The 15,096-nt window shown below is 41.6% G+C and overlaps 1 protein-coding gene across 1 annotated transcript in view; it reads right to left on the reverse strand.

Annotated features, from left to right (window-relative positions):
• Positions 1 to 9: 9 nt before the first annotated feature.
• phactr3a (phosphatase and actin regulator 3a) overlaps positions 10 to 15,096 on the reverse strand; it is a 41,361-nt gene continuing 26,274 nt past the window's right edge. Inside the window, exons 3-12 of the mRNA XM_008275731.1 lie at positions 13,802 to 13,969; positions 12,740 to 12,955; positions 11,245 to 11,476; positions 9,230 to 9,480; positions 6,680 to 6,833; positions 2,316 to 2,371; positions 1,767 to 1,828; positions 1,533 to 1,673; positions 1,110 to 1,186; positions 10 to 652 (exon numbers count right to left, since the gene is read on the reverse strand). Coding sequence (XP_008273953.1) covers positions 637 to 652; positions 1,110 to 1,186; positions 1,533 to 1,673; positions 1,767 to 1,828; positions 2,316 to 2,371; positions 6,680 to 6,833; positions 9,230 to 9,480; positions 11,245 to 11,476; positions 12,740 to 12,955; positions 13,802 to 13,969 — 1,373 coding nt within the window. The 3' untranslated portion in view covers positions 10 to 636. The remainder of the gene's footprint in view (positions 653 to 1,109; positions 1,187 to 1,532; positions 1,674 to 1,766; positions 1,829 to 2,315; positions 2,372 to 6,679; positions 6,834 to 9,229; positions 9,481 to 11,244; positions 11,477 to 12,739; positions 12,956 to 13,801; positions 13,970 to 15,096) is intronic.

Genomic DNA, 15,096 nt, shown 5'->3' on the forward strand with positions numbered 1-15,096 from the left:
GAAAAGCCATTCTTAAAAAAGACCTTGTATTTTGAAGACAAGTAGTGCTTACAAAGGTATTTCTCTTTTCAGTGAAGACATTGACGGTCCCATTCCGATTGACATACTGTATGTACAGTTAATATCAAATTCATCCCCGGTACTACCTCCCCCAGACTGCACAGTCTTTACACAGTCCAAGTGACACATAATTCATCAGTTAAGAAAAGGTGAAGATGGTCACATGCACAACTTCTTCCCACTACACGGATTCACACCGCCTTGTCAAAAGAGTCCATGAATTAGTACAAAAAAAACAACAATGACTGAATGACGAGATTGTTTTTTCCCCCTCCCCTCCCTCTGCTCTTGTCCTGAGAGTCAGAGGCTCCACCAAAGTCTCTTCCACCAGCCGGCTCCCACGTGGCATCCAGTGGTCTCCAGGACACGCTGCCGCAAACTTTACCATCATCTTCTCTCCCACACCCGTGCCTTCGTACTGATAACATGACAGTCAAGGGTGCTGGAAGAATGTTAAAGACACGCTGGAGACGAAAAACGCTCCAGGCTCTTTGAACCGCCGCCGCTGAGAAGCTCCTAGCAGCTTCAGGAAAATTTCTAAGCTCAGCATTTCTTCACAGAAGAAACTCCCCACGTTCATGGCCGGTGGAACCTGCAGAGAAAGAGACATACGGAGAAACTGTGTAAAGGGGAGAAGTACACATGGTGAGGGCAGAGGGTGCCTTTGTCATCATACCCGGCTATTATTACGGCCATTAATCAGTTCTGGGGAGCTATTTTTAGCGCCGTCATTAAATGCGCTGAGGGGCCGGACACGTTCTCTCCTCCTGTCCTCCCTCTGGGTCACTGTTACAGCCCACAAGGACCCTTTGCTTTCCAAACAAGCTAAGCCAAGGACACGGTGGCATTTCATAATTTCTCTCTGCCTGCTCGTGCAAGCTCTTCAGAGGACAACCTCCCCCCCTCCCCACTTTAGAAGCACTCCCATCTATCTTTAGCTCCTCGGTGCTCTCCGAGTGAGCAAGGAGAGCTATATTTAGACCGATGCCGCCCAGAATAGAGCACGCTTGCATTTCCGAACACAGTGACATACACTCCAGAATACTGACCTCGTTAGGTGTTTGCTCGAGGCGTGCACTTCCATCTCGGTGCTTTTGAACTCGTTCAGCTCTTTTCGGATGGCAGCCTGTAGGGGAAGAGGAGGACAAACAGCATCAGTACCATCCCTAAGTGCATCCTGAGCCATTGGGGGTGCCGCAACCTTTGAACAGCAAAGTGGCGGCAGCAGGAAGAAAGATATAATCAGGCTAAAAAAAAAAATGTTAAAGAGGAGAGGGGATTTTGCGAGATAAGCTGATAACAGCAACATGTGATGCTGACCGTCTTGAGCAGTAGGAACATAGAATTTGGGGATTTTTTTTGTAATCAGACTGACCTAAATAGCGAACTTGTTTTTGTGACAAGTCCCGAGCGATTATTGGCAGTTCAGAGGTCAGCATGTGACGTTGTTATGTGAAAACACAAATACACACCTTGTCCGCCGCTGAGAGACGAGTCCAGGGCTTGTCTGCTCTCCGGTCGTAGTCCTGAGCTTTGGCCACCTCCACATAGTCACTGAAGCGGATCAGAATCTTTCTGTCTCGTAGTTCGTCTACTGTCGGCCGCTGGTTGAGCTGGAAAGAAAGCGGTTGTGCGCTGTTGAGTTTGAATTCGACAAAGTTCATTTGCTTGATGTTGTTGTGGTGGTAAATATATGGAGGTTGTACCTTTCTGTTTAGTCGCTGTTTGATCTCCCTTCTCTCCTCCTGCTCTGTCTGGTCGTTTCTCTCTGGGGGAAAAAAAAGATACAAATGGAAAATTAGAAACAGTCAAATTAGAAATACATCTGTATGACTGTAGACTCAGGACTGTGTATGTATATATGTGTGTGTGTGTAAATTGAAGAGGAATATTTTAGCAGCACAGGGTTTTCTATGGATGATTTTACTGTTTGCTGTCTGTGCATCATCCTGTTGTATTCTCATTTATATATATGCATACACACACACACACACACACACACACACACACACATTATATATAAGAGGTCGTGTGGTGTGCACTCATGCGCTCTCGTGCTCCTGAATAATGTACTCCATCCTCTCCATTCTGTTCTATTGTAATTGCAGCATCCCTGTTTTCTCTCTTTTTTTTTTTTTTAGGTTCATTTATTTTAATTTTTTTGTGTGTTTTAAATCTGGCATTTACATGTCATTTTTAATATTTGTGACACAAAGCAGTAGTTTGTAAACCGACATTGGACTGCTAGAACTTACGTTTCAAGATGTTCCGACTCTCCAGCTCCTCCACATTCGGTCTCTGGCTCAGCCTCCTGCGAAGAAACACCAGAACCACGTTTTGAACCATTTTTTCACTTCAACCGTGCGCCTCCCGTTAAACCGGCTGTAGTTTCTTCACTGTGCGCGTCCTCGAGAGGAATCCCCTATGTTTCCATCTCGCATCCAAACCGCGGCTGTGGTGCTTCGGCAGAGGCGCTCCCCACATCTGGAACAGTCCGAAGGAGCGCAAAAGAAATTCTCCCGTTTTGAGGATTTTGTTCTTTATTTCTCGGTTTCAGTTTGCTGCATCTCAGGTGCAGCCGTGTCGCGTTTACTCCACACAGCGCCGCGGCAGCGCAGGCTCTCCTCTCTACTATTCGCCACGGGCGCTTTTGAAGTGGGTCGTGATGGGCTGCTGGCGCGCGACTCCCCCAGTCTCCCTGGTTACTGCATGCATAATGAGCAGGGGGCGTGGCTTAGCTGCTCCCACTCACGGCATCCCCAGCCTGCTCCTGAGCCACACTGGACTACTGGCACACTCACTTCACCCACTTTGGTGCATCAATCCACTATTTAGCCACGTTTTTTGTCAAAGGAAGGAAAATAATTAGTCCTTCCATTCAAAATGCTGTAACTTATCTCACTACAATTGTAATCCCATTGGGTAATATAAAGCTTCTTATGCTTTCTGTTATATTAAGCCATCACTTGCTGTTCCCCCCCACCATCAAAGCATCCAAAAGGTCTCAAACTTAAACCAGAATCCCCGTGCGTGTGTGTGCTTTGTATGAATAATAAATGTGAAGTGCACAAAGGGCTCGACTTCAGACAGCATGTGGCACACACCAAAGTGGAGCTCCAGAGGTGGAAAGGACAGAGAGGGCAGAATGCCGCCACACAGCAAGACTCTCTTTATCCCCTTTACCCGAGCTAACGCCGGACACTTTATAGTTCTGTCCTGGAAAAGATCAAAGTTAGGTCACATGAACTGAGACCAGGACACACACACACACACACAAAGCAGGTGTATGTGAGTGTGTTTACCACAGGGAAGATGGGCACTTCAATTATTCTTCAACAAATCTGTGTCCACAATTTAAGCTGAAATAACTGTAACCACAGATTCCACTAAGCTCAAGTATTTCACTTTTATACTATGTTAAATACATTTTCTGATAATGGCCTGGGATCCAAAAGACCCCAAAAGTCCTGCATATGGATAATTAGTGTTTGTCCTTGGTTTGTTTTCTGTACACATCTTGTCATTTAGCGACAGGCAGAGAAGAGTGTAGCCAGAAAAATCTAGTGTATTATTCACACTCTGTTCTGAATACTGAGTTTCAGCTCAATACTGTATGAAATAATGAGTCCAGCCAAGTCTTTGTTAATTAACTTGTAGCGTGTGACCAGACATCCAGGAATAGCATGAGGAATAATTCAGTAGGCTGACTCCCCCCCAGTGAGTTCCCTTCTGAGAAGTACAATTAGAAATGGAGCACAAACAACCAAGAATTTAAGTATTTAGAAGAAGAAAAAAAAACATTATCTAACAATTAAATCACTTTCTTATTTGCATTTTTATACGGCCACCGATGAAAAAAACAAATCAGTTTCATTGTTGTCTTTTAACTCCTGTGTGAAATTCACTCTTTTGATCAAAGCTCTTCCTGATCGTATCAGGCGTGTTTTATGCTGCTATCTTAAAATCTGATCAGGTGGGAAAAAAGCCCAGCACTACGATTTCTTTGCTTCACGACTCTTGGATAAATGAGCCGGGTGACAAAGTGTTCCCGCGGCTCTGACTATATTACATTTTAAACAGATGAAACGGAAAATCACTTCCAAAGCCCCGGCGAATACGACCATCCACTGTATTATTGACCCGGTCGCCGAGTTGCTTAGCAACAACACTTGGTATCTTTAAGACAATAGTCTTCCAGCAGAAATTCTCACTGTTCTCCCTAGTAACACACGAACGGGCGTCTCACTACTACACACAGCGCTGTATGTGCTTTACAGAGCATCTGGGACTATTTTTAGCAACAGACTGCTTTCTGTTTTTTTTTTTTTTTGGTCTTTGTCCATGAGTAGAAAAAATTCCCTTTCAATATTAAACACTATTTCTAGTCTGATTTGAAGTCCGATTTTCTACTATGTGAGCCAAATGAATCACAAAACCATATTACTCTGCTGCTGTCAGGTGGCATAGGATGTTTCATTTGTGGTGACTGAGAACATCACAACATGAGACACCACACTGACTCACTGCACCAGTTCTTCACCCACAGAATTAAGTTTTTTAAAAGGTATCCCCTAAATACAACGATGACGCAGAAGTGAATGTTGGCACAAGGATTTCCATTTGACACTCAGGATGTTCTTCAGTGAAATGAGTTAGAATAGAGAATCTAACTATGCCAACCAGGGGAGGAATAAAAAAGAAAAAAAAAAGCCTGAGAAACCAACGAGTGGGTGGCGGAGGCTTTCAGTCTTTTATTTCAGATGCCAACTGCGCTGAGGAGACAGAATTGGCCATTCCCTGCTTTCGTCTTCTTCCTTTTTCCAAGTACAGTAGCAGGGCCCCCGCCTCCTCCTACCCTGCTATTATTTCTGCTGGTATAACTCCCTGACAGAAGGGAATGCATGGGGAGATGCATTATTGAACAGTGTCAGGAGCTAAGATTAGAAACGGCGGAGTGCGGCTGCAGCACAAGCGCCAGGTGGGGAGTCTCTAAAGATAGAAAGGTCATCTATCACTGACACCGTGGACAGACAAGGTGTTATTATCCACCATAAGTCCTGATGCCGTTTTCTGCTTGATAGGCAGCAAAAGCAACTGTAGCTTCTCTCGTTGTGAGCCGTAGATAAGGCGGAGAGGAAAAATCTTAGGTGGGAGTCACGCAGAAATCTAGAGGAGCGTGTGATGGATGGTTTTTGTAATTCAGTGTGAATACTCGGGGGATTTTTTTTCCCCCTCCTCACCATCTCTATTTAAGTGATATGAGCTATATATAGCCTGGATTGTCCTCCAAAAATGTGCAGCGCATCGGTACACGTCACTGTCCCCGGATTTATTCTGCACTCCTACAAAAATTTAAACGGCAATAAATCAAAAGGAGGAAATCAATTGAGCCCAGTGCTGTGTAGAAGTGGGGTTTTATATAACAAGCAGCTTCTCTCACTGCTGTGCCACAAGTGGAACCTCTCTGTCTTCAAATACTGACCCTGCTGGCTCTTATGCAAGCTACAGTCATGCTCCATCCTCACCTTTTTGTACGCCGTTTGCTTGTGAACAACCGGCAAACTTTCCCCCCCACTTCAAACAACAACAGAACATTTTCTTCCAGCGAATCTAAGAATAGAGGAGCCAGTATTATTACTTGTCTCACAGACAGACGATAGATCTTGTTCTTCAGAAAAGGGTGGGTGGCTCTCTCGAGCTTGGCTGCGAGTTGCCGTGCAGCAGGTTATGTAACGCTGTGGTGTGCCCCTGTTTCGTACGCTGGTGTTATAAAGCCCGAAATCTTGTGACACATTCGCACGTGGGGGACCGACCGCTGCTGTCACTCTTTGGACATTACGTTTCGCGGTTGTATTAGAAAAAAAACACCCTTGTTCTATTAATGTCCCGGCTGGGAACAAACATTCACGCTGCTTCTTGTACAAACACATTTCCTGGAAGCAGTGACTGTCCGCACTTGTTGAACTGCAGAAACAGTGAGAATGACGGGAATTTGAAAGCCTCCAGAAAGTTGTGCACAAAGTTTTCTGTGATTTTGTTCCATTTGGCCGGCCCACTGGTTTTAGCTGATATGCCATTACGCCCTCCCGTTGGGTATCTTCTCAGTTTTAGATAAAATGGTTACGTCCTCGCTTGGAATATAATACGAAGGCTTCCCAGAATGCGTTCTTGCCTCGGGTACAAGGCGTTACACCCAGGCACACTCCTCCGAGCAGCATCAGATTGCACAAGATGTGCAAGACAATAAGGTAATCCAACGAGATCTGCCGTCTTAACTCACCTCCACCTACTCTTAAGTGTTATGTAACTGTAGCAATTAGGCATATAGGTTTACCCAGCAAAAAAACATCGCCCCTGGGACTGCACTGTTGCACCACAATTTACCTGGAAACTGTTTACTCAGTGCAGAATGACATTAAAGGATTGAAGCAAGAAGGATCAGAGAGAAGAACGAGAAGCTCTTGTACTGATAGAATTAAAACACGTCATGTTGTTACAGGACAAACTACATTATTCAACCTGGTGTTCTACAACAACCAATGCGAGGTTTACTACAGTTATCATAACACTAATACTCCGGGGATACGGATAGCAGTCTCGAGAAGGTTTCTTTGCTTACTTGGCGAGTTTCATCTCAATCTGCTGGCGAATTTCCTGGCGCTCCTGATCGCTCCTTGCTGGGAAGATATTCCGGTCCTCCAGTTCCTGCTTGCTGGGCCTGTTTCGTAGTTTGACAGCCAGCAACTCCTTCCTTAGCCTGCGAGGAAGTGTGCCTGCAACCACGCATTAAAACACAGAACTTACGATCAACCTTTGGAGACCCTTTTTTCCGGATTTTCATCTACTATATGTCCTCAAAAAATATGAAAAAGACATACTGTAGAATGAATTAAGCCTTCTCGTCAATGATTCCAACAATCCTAAGAACTGCTTAAAACAAAGTTGTTGTTGTTTAACCCTCCTGTTATCTTTGGGCTCAATTTGACCCCATTCAATGTTTAACGTTTCTAAATAAGTGATATAATTTTTTCAGTTGTATTTAAAGGACTATGTACACATAAACTTGGGTAACAATTTTCATTATGATAATTTTCTGTAGGTTTAAATTGCTGGGGTCAAAATGAACCCAAGGATAAAAGATGTCAGTAAATTTGAAGGTAACAGAAGGGTTACGATAAAGTTTAAACTAAACCCTTAAGTTTGGGTTGAAGCAATGGTTTTTGGGATAAAGGCCAAACTCTTTAAGTTGAGCTGTTTGAGAATCTTCACATCCAGGTGTCAACAACCAAGTGAAGTAATAATGACTTTGGTGCATTATGGGAAGCCCCTTCTTATTTTACACCAAAAAACAAATCAAAATGCTTGTTTTAAGACTCTTATTATTCCATTTGATGGTATGAATGTATTTAAATCAGTGAGGGCAATATCTGTTTTTTAAGCTGGTAGATTCTCCACTATTTCATCAGCAGGTTGCTAAATTTGTCTGCAGTTTGGTGGGCAGGCAGTGTACTGTGAGTTTTAAGAGCTTGTTGGCGAAAGTCGTGACCTATTGTGCTTGGAAATTAACCAAAATATGAAAGTAGTGGAACTTTGAAAAATGAGCAGAGGGGAAGTTCTACGCTTGGGTGGTAATTATGTGTGGGTATGTCACTGTGGGCAAATCCTTTTGTATTGCAGACTTACTGGTGTCACTATTACTAAGAAGAAAAATAATAATTTGAACAGTTTTAAATTGTGTAATCTAAGTGACACAACAATAGACGTGGGGAAAGACGGTATCCAGGATAGGATGCTGGTTGTTAGCGATGATAGTGCTTTAAAACAATGAAAGGAAATAGTTTCTTACGCTGTTCAATGTTCAAATTAACACAAGAATTTCAACCTCGTTGTCGTTTCATTTTAAAAGGGATACGTACAGTACAGAGCTACAATGTGAAAAGATTCAACTTTAAAGGTCCCACTTTGTGCCCCTTTCAACATAATAATGAAAGTTAACATGTTAAAAATGTCCCCCACTGTATGTCTTCCTATTTTTCATCTCAAAAAACTGCAAAGATGGTTCATTTTACCATGGCTGTATAATCCTTAGTTAGTCCTGCTTTCAATGCAGTTGAGCTGCTGCTGTTCATACCCCCTTCAGGAAGAAGACTCTCTGGTTGCGTGATTGACGGCGCAGCGTAAAAACAGTTGACACTACAGCCAACTCAGCTGTGACTATGTGTATGAGGACTTTCTTTGCTTATAACTTTCTTTCTAAGCGATCTTTTCACTCGGAAATGAAGCAGAATTTTTTAGCACGACTTTTTAACTCATGTATGGCAAAGTTGTTGCTATAAAATCAGTATTTTAGCAGAGCAGCAGCTTGGGAATGTCTCTGAAGGGGCTGCTGGTTAACATGTAATCCTAAAGGGCTGTGTTGGTGTTAATATTTCCTACTTGTTCCATTGGATGAGAATTCTAAAATGTAGTTTATATGAGCACAGAGAGCAGGAGAAAAGCGAATGGAGGACATTAGGTTGCACTGAAACCCAACAGGTGATATGCCAACACAGTAACCGACCCAGCCCATCTATTGGTTTCAAATCAGTCTTACAGTTTTCACCATTGTCTTTTGGCTCTATTATTTCCATGCAACACTGCTCTATCAGTGTATGATCGAGGCTAATGGTAATAGTAGCCACGTCAGTCATGTGCTAAGCAAAAGAATTCCCTATATTAGCGGGGACACTACCGTTAATAATAAAAGTAATCAACTGGATCTTCAGTTCATCTGATGCTGGGAGTGCACAAAGACTCTTGTGATCACTCTTGCAGCCAATAGCATTTAATTTGCTAATGAAAATGAAGGTTGCTCCTGGCTGAGACATTTAAGAGCAGCTCTAGAAAGGAAATAGACCTGGTGGATTGTGAGACAACCGCTCACCTTGGAAGTAACTATAGAATAACTATTGATTAACCAGTTTCTATGTAGAAAGTTGGTAAAATTCTTAAAGTCTTGTTAGGCTGGGAGGCTATCCAGTTGAGGGGAGCTAGAGGAACAGTCGTAGTGAGCGCCTTCACACTTTCACAGCTTTTATTTTACACCTACTACTTTTTGAGACGTACAAAAGCACAATAAAAACGGACTTGCACGCTTTTTATGTCATGCTTTAAAAGTTCTTCAACCCACCGGAGATGACAGACTCATTCCAGCCGTCCAGGTCCGTGGGGAGGCCTGAGGTGTTGGAGAAGCACTGGTCCAGCCGCACGTTCTCCTTGTTCTCCTCGGCCTCCTTCTTGGGCCAGTCAGACCCTCCGCCCCCGACACAGCTGCCCCCCAGAAACGATGTGTGTTGGTTCTCGGAGCTGCAGGAGCGAGAGAGGCGTCCGTCAGAACACCAGAGCCGTGGGGGTGAGCCCTGCTCACACCCTTCATGGACGCTGAGGGGACACAGAGAGGACGGCAAGTCAGTTAAAAACATCTTTATTAATCCCACATGGGGCATTTGAAGCAGCTTATTGTACATGTACAAACACATAATAATTCAATAAATAGAATTCAACGTTGCATCACTGCTTATGACATATTTGAAAGACGAGTAGCAGAGGGAATGAATGATTTGGAGTTAGTTAGGTTTACATGCAGGTAAAGCCACAGCGGCCTGATGGCAGCAGAGAGAATGTACTTGAAAGAACATGACAAAAAGAAGTTCGACTACTTGTTGCTTGTTGATTTGATGGTTGCAGAAACAATTCACGTCTCTTTGTTTTACTCCAGTGATGTTAGGACAGATTTTAAAAACAATGTTTTTCTGACTATTTCTATTTTTTAGTCTGACTAATGTAGGATCAACATTGACAACAGTTAGAGAAGTAAAAGGATAACATCTGGATTTTAAATGTGGGTGATATGGTCTTTCTGCAAAGTAATACTTATATTAAAGTATCAAAGTAAGAGTTATATTACCACAGTAGTTTTTTTTTTTTTTNCTGCTTATGACATATTTGAAAGACGAGTAGCAGAGGAAATGAATGATTTGGAGTTAGTTAGGTTTACATGCAGGTAAAGCCACAACGGCTTTGTAAAACAGTAAAGACTTTGTAAAGCACTATATACAATATAAAAAGAAATATACATATTAAAAACAAAAAAAGAACTCTATATAAAAAATATGAAATTAAATAGCAAAGAGAAATGAAAAAGAGCTGGGGTCTTAGGAGGTTAAGGGGGAAATTTTAACATCATCGATTGTTGTACTGGCAGAAATGATATATTTGTGAGCATTATAGGTACCTGACACTTATTGTATATACAGTGTATATTATCCTACCTAGTTAAACATGATACAAGCCTTTAATCAAAGCCGATTACTTTAATATCAACAAGACAGACAGTATTTGATTTTCACAGTCCCAGTATGTCGGAATGACAAAGCTTTATTTAGCTTAATTTCTGAGACAGATATTTTTTTTCCAAGACAGAAAAGAACAAATTCAGCATATGGATGCAACACAGCTTAGACTATACAACCACAAGAATGAACCGAAACTATTACGAGAATCAAATAAACCGCAAGATATTGAAGCTTCTGCCAAGTTTGTGAGGATGTAAAGGATCTATAAGGTTATAAAGCTACTGGATCGTGTACTGTAGATATTTAATGTGAGAAGAGAGGGAGGCAGTTTAAAATACTGTGAGATCTTAATATTTTTTGATTGCGTGTAAGAAAGTCTAATATTTTGTGATACAGGGAACAGTATGACATTTGTGTAACGTGATGTGTTAATCCTCACAGGCTGAATGTCTCCACAATCAAAAACAGAAATAGCACAGTTGTTGTTTTTGAGTTTTAAAAAAGCTACATTAATTCCGTAAAAGAAGCACAGTACAGATTTTAGTGTTTAAGTCAGGCTGGATATGAATCTTGTGAGAAAGTCTCTGGTCGATCCAAATTCCAATACACACATTTTTTTTTAGCATTTGTAAGTAGAAAAGTGACAGTTGGAGTAAAAGCCAGGGCTGGAGCAGAGCCTACAAACATGACATTTGCAAGAAATTGAAATCCTGAGTGGGAAAAATGCTGTTGTTTATGTGTAAATGTAAATAGCAACAGACCAAGAATAGAGCCCTGTAGCAATCCAATATGGTTGGTGGGAGGCAGCATCTTATGTAAACAGATGTGTGCGGTCAGCGTGAAGTCTCACCTCTCTTGTCTGTTCTTGGAAGCGAAGGCTCTCTGCAGCTCCTCCATTATGCAGCTAGGGGGCATCGGAGGGTGCATCATATTGCCTAGATGTGGGGACCCTGAGGGGTTGGCCAGGGGCCCTCGAAGCGGCAGGGTCATGGACGCCATGCTTTCTGTGGCCCTGGGTGGTGGAGGCTCCTTGGGGAGGTAGGAGTTGGGCAGGTGAGTGGGGAGTGACACGGGGCCCGAATCTGACAGGAGAGCAGCAGCAGGTTAGTTAGCACAATCTGTTTGTGTTCGTTTTATTGTCCTCACATCTGTTCGGGTTTATCTTAGGATGCCAAGGTTTGGAAACACGTTTAGATTTTCATAGATTTAGACTCTACAGAACACTTCACTGGCACATCTGGTTAAGGTGAGAGGAAAAATCTGGTGGGAAAGCAGAAAATGAGGGAAAAGAAATGAACGAAGGAGTCCTTGTATGTTCCATTAAATGACCGAGAAAATGGCTCAACTGTGTGTCTTTACACATGTTTTTCCATTTTGTGCCATTTTTATCTGTCTAATCGACAACATTTTAAACTGGAAAATGACACACATACTTGTTACCCTCAAAATTTTACATTTAAAACACAAAACCTTATTTATTTATTTTTTTTTTTTAAATGAAACACTGTTAAAGACTAAAGCAGTGAGTCAAACATTTTTGACTTGTGATTGCTTAAAGCAAGTTTCCAGCAGATCCATATGATTGAAGTTTTGGTCCTTGAAAACTGAAAACGTGCTACATTTTCAAATAAGGGTGGTATTAGGGTAGTTTTCTGAAGTTATACCTGAATGAACCACTATTTCCTACTAAAAATACAGCCTTTGGTGGACATGCCACCTACTTTTGAGGCCTCTAATATCAGGAGAATTTGGAACATTGGCTTTAAATTACTTGGCCTCTGCTCGAATCATTCAATCGGTCTGCTGGAAACATGGAAACAATTTTTCAATTCACATTTCGTTTCTGTGGGAGGTGTATTTCTGGAGATATTGACGCCTTAAAACGGCTTGGTTTCATTGATAATGAAAATCTAACAATTCCTAAGCCTGAAATTCTAAAAATTCTGCCAAAACATTGCACAAAATCTGAGCTGGTGGAGTAACACCTCTATCTGATCCCTGGTAGCAGCTCCAACAAAGCCTGACGTCTCCTCTACACTTCACAGACTGTGCTATTTAAATACCTGTTTGATACCGAATTAAGTCACATTTTTCAATAACTGACGAATTGCAAAAGTCAAACAAGTTCATGTCGCAAATTAGGCTTTTTCACAACCCCTCATGTTTTCTGTATCTTGTGACTGTTTGGGAGGTTTTGACCTTTCAATGTGACTTCATTTAAGGAAGATGTAAAAAAGAAAACATCTGTGCTCTTTTATGCATTTTTTAAACCCCTCAAACAGAGAAGACACCGCCTCTATGTGAATGTAGTTAAAATAACCGTTTCCTAGCCTATAAGCACTCACCATCTCCTACGCTCAGCTGGGGTAGAAGTTTTGGAGGTACTTGTGGTGGGGAAGTTCCTGGAAGAATCTCCTCCTCTGATCGCTCTTCCATCTGCTCTCCCAGATCCTGCAGCCCCAAAGGTAAATCCCCAGCAGGGTGCACCTCCTCGTTTCCGTCTTCGTCCGGTAGTGGTACATTCTCCTCCACCCGTTCACAGTCCTGGAGAGGGCTAGCTACTGAAGGACATTAAAGAAGAGGAGGGGGAAATGTAAATAAAATAGTTTTATGGCACAAAATGTGAGTATAATGTAGCTGTTAAATGGAAGGTAGCTGGTAGAAACGGCTTATAATGTAATGTTTTGCTCCATTTACTTTACAGTAATGTAAAAATAATTGTGATTAGTGAAAGAAAACCTGACTGAATACAGATTAAATAAAGATTGAACAACACTAGCCAAAATCAGAGTGATAGTTAAAATATCATTTGGTTAAGCCGTGTTTTTTTTGTTTTTTGTTTTTTTTTGTTTTTTTGTAGAGGGAATAAAATAAACTTAATACAAGCTCCAATTATTTTAATTTCTACAATGTCAAACCATTCTGACATATCCTTGACTATACAGGTCTTTGTAAAAAAGAACAAAACAAACATTCTAACAGATGAGATTTGGAAGTGCCAATCGTTTGTCTTTGCTGCCCTCTAGAGGCACATGTAGAAAACTGGTTTGCACACAAACGCCTCATTATTTTCTGAAACTATGCAAAATGTTGGCGACCAATTCCAACCTTCACTTATGACACATACGTAAAGCGGTAATTTGATCACCCCACAACATCAATAGGTTATTCTGAGTTTCTGTCGTAAGGAAAACCGAATCAAATCCCTCCATTGTTATTCACACTGGTGTCAAGCATCTCATCAAATCGACTGCAGCAATCTTATACAATCTCACATCGATCTGCTCAAGCTGAGCTAAAGACACCCAGCCACTTTACCAATCCATTCTCCCCTCATCTCTTGCTATTGCAGTTCCATAACGCCCATTGATTAGTTGACACCGAGCACGGCGAGGGGATAGTCGCACCTGAAGGGGGATGCTCCTCGTCAGGACCGAGGTATTCCACGCTGCTGACTGTGAGGTTTGGATTCAGAGGTCCCCCAAATCCTCCAAGCAGGACTGCACCGTCGGAGCAGCAGCCCTGGGTGGGGGAGTTCGGGTCGTGGCATAGAAGGCCACTGGATAATGCTACATCTGTGAATGGAAAAAAGATTGTGGTGACACTTCCTGTTACATCCCTGGAATTGTGATAACTTAGAGAAAGAATTATTTTATTAGATTTATTGGTACTCAATCCTTCTATCAAAGAAGCACTTTGAGTACCACTAAGGTAGAAAAGGGCTTTAAGAGTACATTTACCATTTAATATCCACCTGACATGAAGCATTTTAATTAGCTGCATACTTACAGCTCAACCAATCACCCTTAACCCTCTGAAGTCACTGGTGTGTTTGCAAGGCCCATTATCTTTAAATACAATGACTAAATTACATCATTTATCTGAGCCAGACACTGTAAACACAGAAAGACTTGTCAGATTTTCAACTTGCCGAAGGTCCTTGAACTTCTTATGACATTTCATCCAACAATGTTTCATCAGAATCACTTTATTCTACATGTCTGATTTTAAAAAAAATGTGAAAAATAAACTGTTTGCAATAACCAGATTCTGCCCAAACCAAAAATGTCTGTGCTCCTCACCACAACCAAGAAGCATTTAATACCTCGGCTACAACCAAAAAGTATTGATAAAAATGTAGGGACTTTTAGGCTGAACTGCAGGCTGTGGTTACTCAGAGCACATAGGAAACAAAAACACTACAACTACTCCAGTTATCAGAGATTCAATTTCCTAATGGCCACTAAATTAATGTGAAGTTCTGTTGGAAAAATGAACCAGATCTAAACTTAAATCTGTGATATTTCATCAAAATCACTTCATTCAACATATCTCATTTAAAAGTAGCTGAGAATAAATTGCTTGTACGAACCAGATTCTGTTTACAAAAATATATATTTTTTAAAAATTCTGCATTTTCTCAGCACAACGATCAGAATCAGAAACAGGTTTATTGCCAGGTATAGTTTACACAATACAAGGAATTTGTTCTAGTGGGTTAGTGCAACAATAATATAGAAAAAAACGAGCTCAGCCCGTGCCACTAATAATGAAATAGAAGATGCAAATATAAAATATAACTGTATATATGAAGTCATGAGTGACTCAAGTGTGACCAACAGTCAAGTGACAAAAATTCAGAGACTTTCCGGCTGCACTGCAGGCTGATGTGGAAATAACATGTAAGCAGTACAATATCTAA

Source organism: Stegastes partitus, unplaced genomic scaffold, assembly GCF_000690725.1.
Source record: "Stegastes partitus isolate 25-593 unplaced genomic scaffold, Stegastes_partitus-1.0.2 Scaffold58, whole genome shotgun sequence".
In the NCBI taxonomy this organism is placed as follows: Eukaryota; Metazoa; Chordata; class Actinopteri; family Pomacentridae; genus Stegastes; species Stegastes partitus.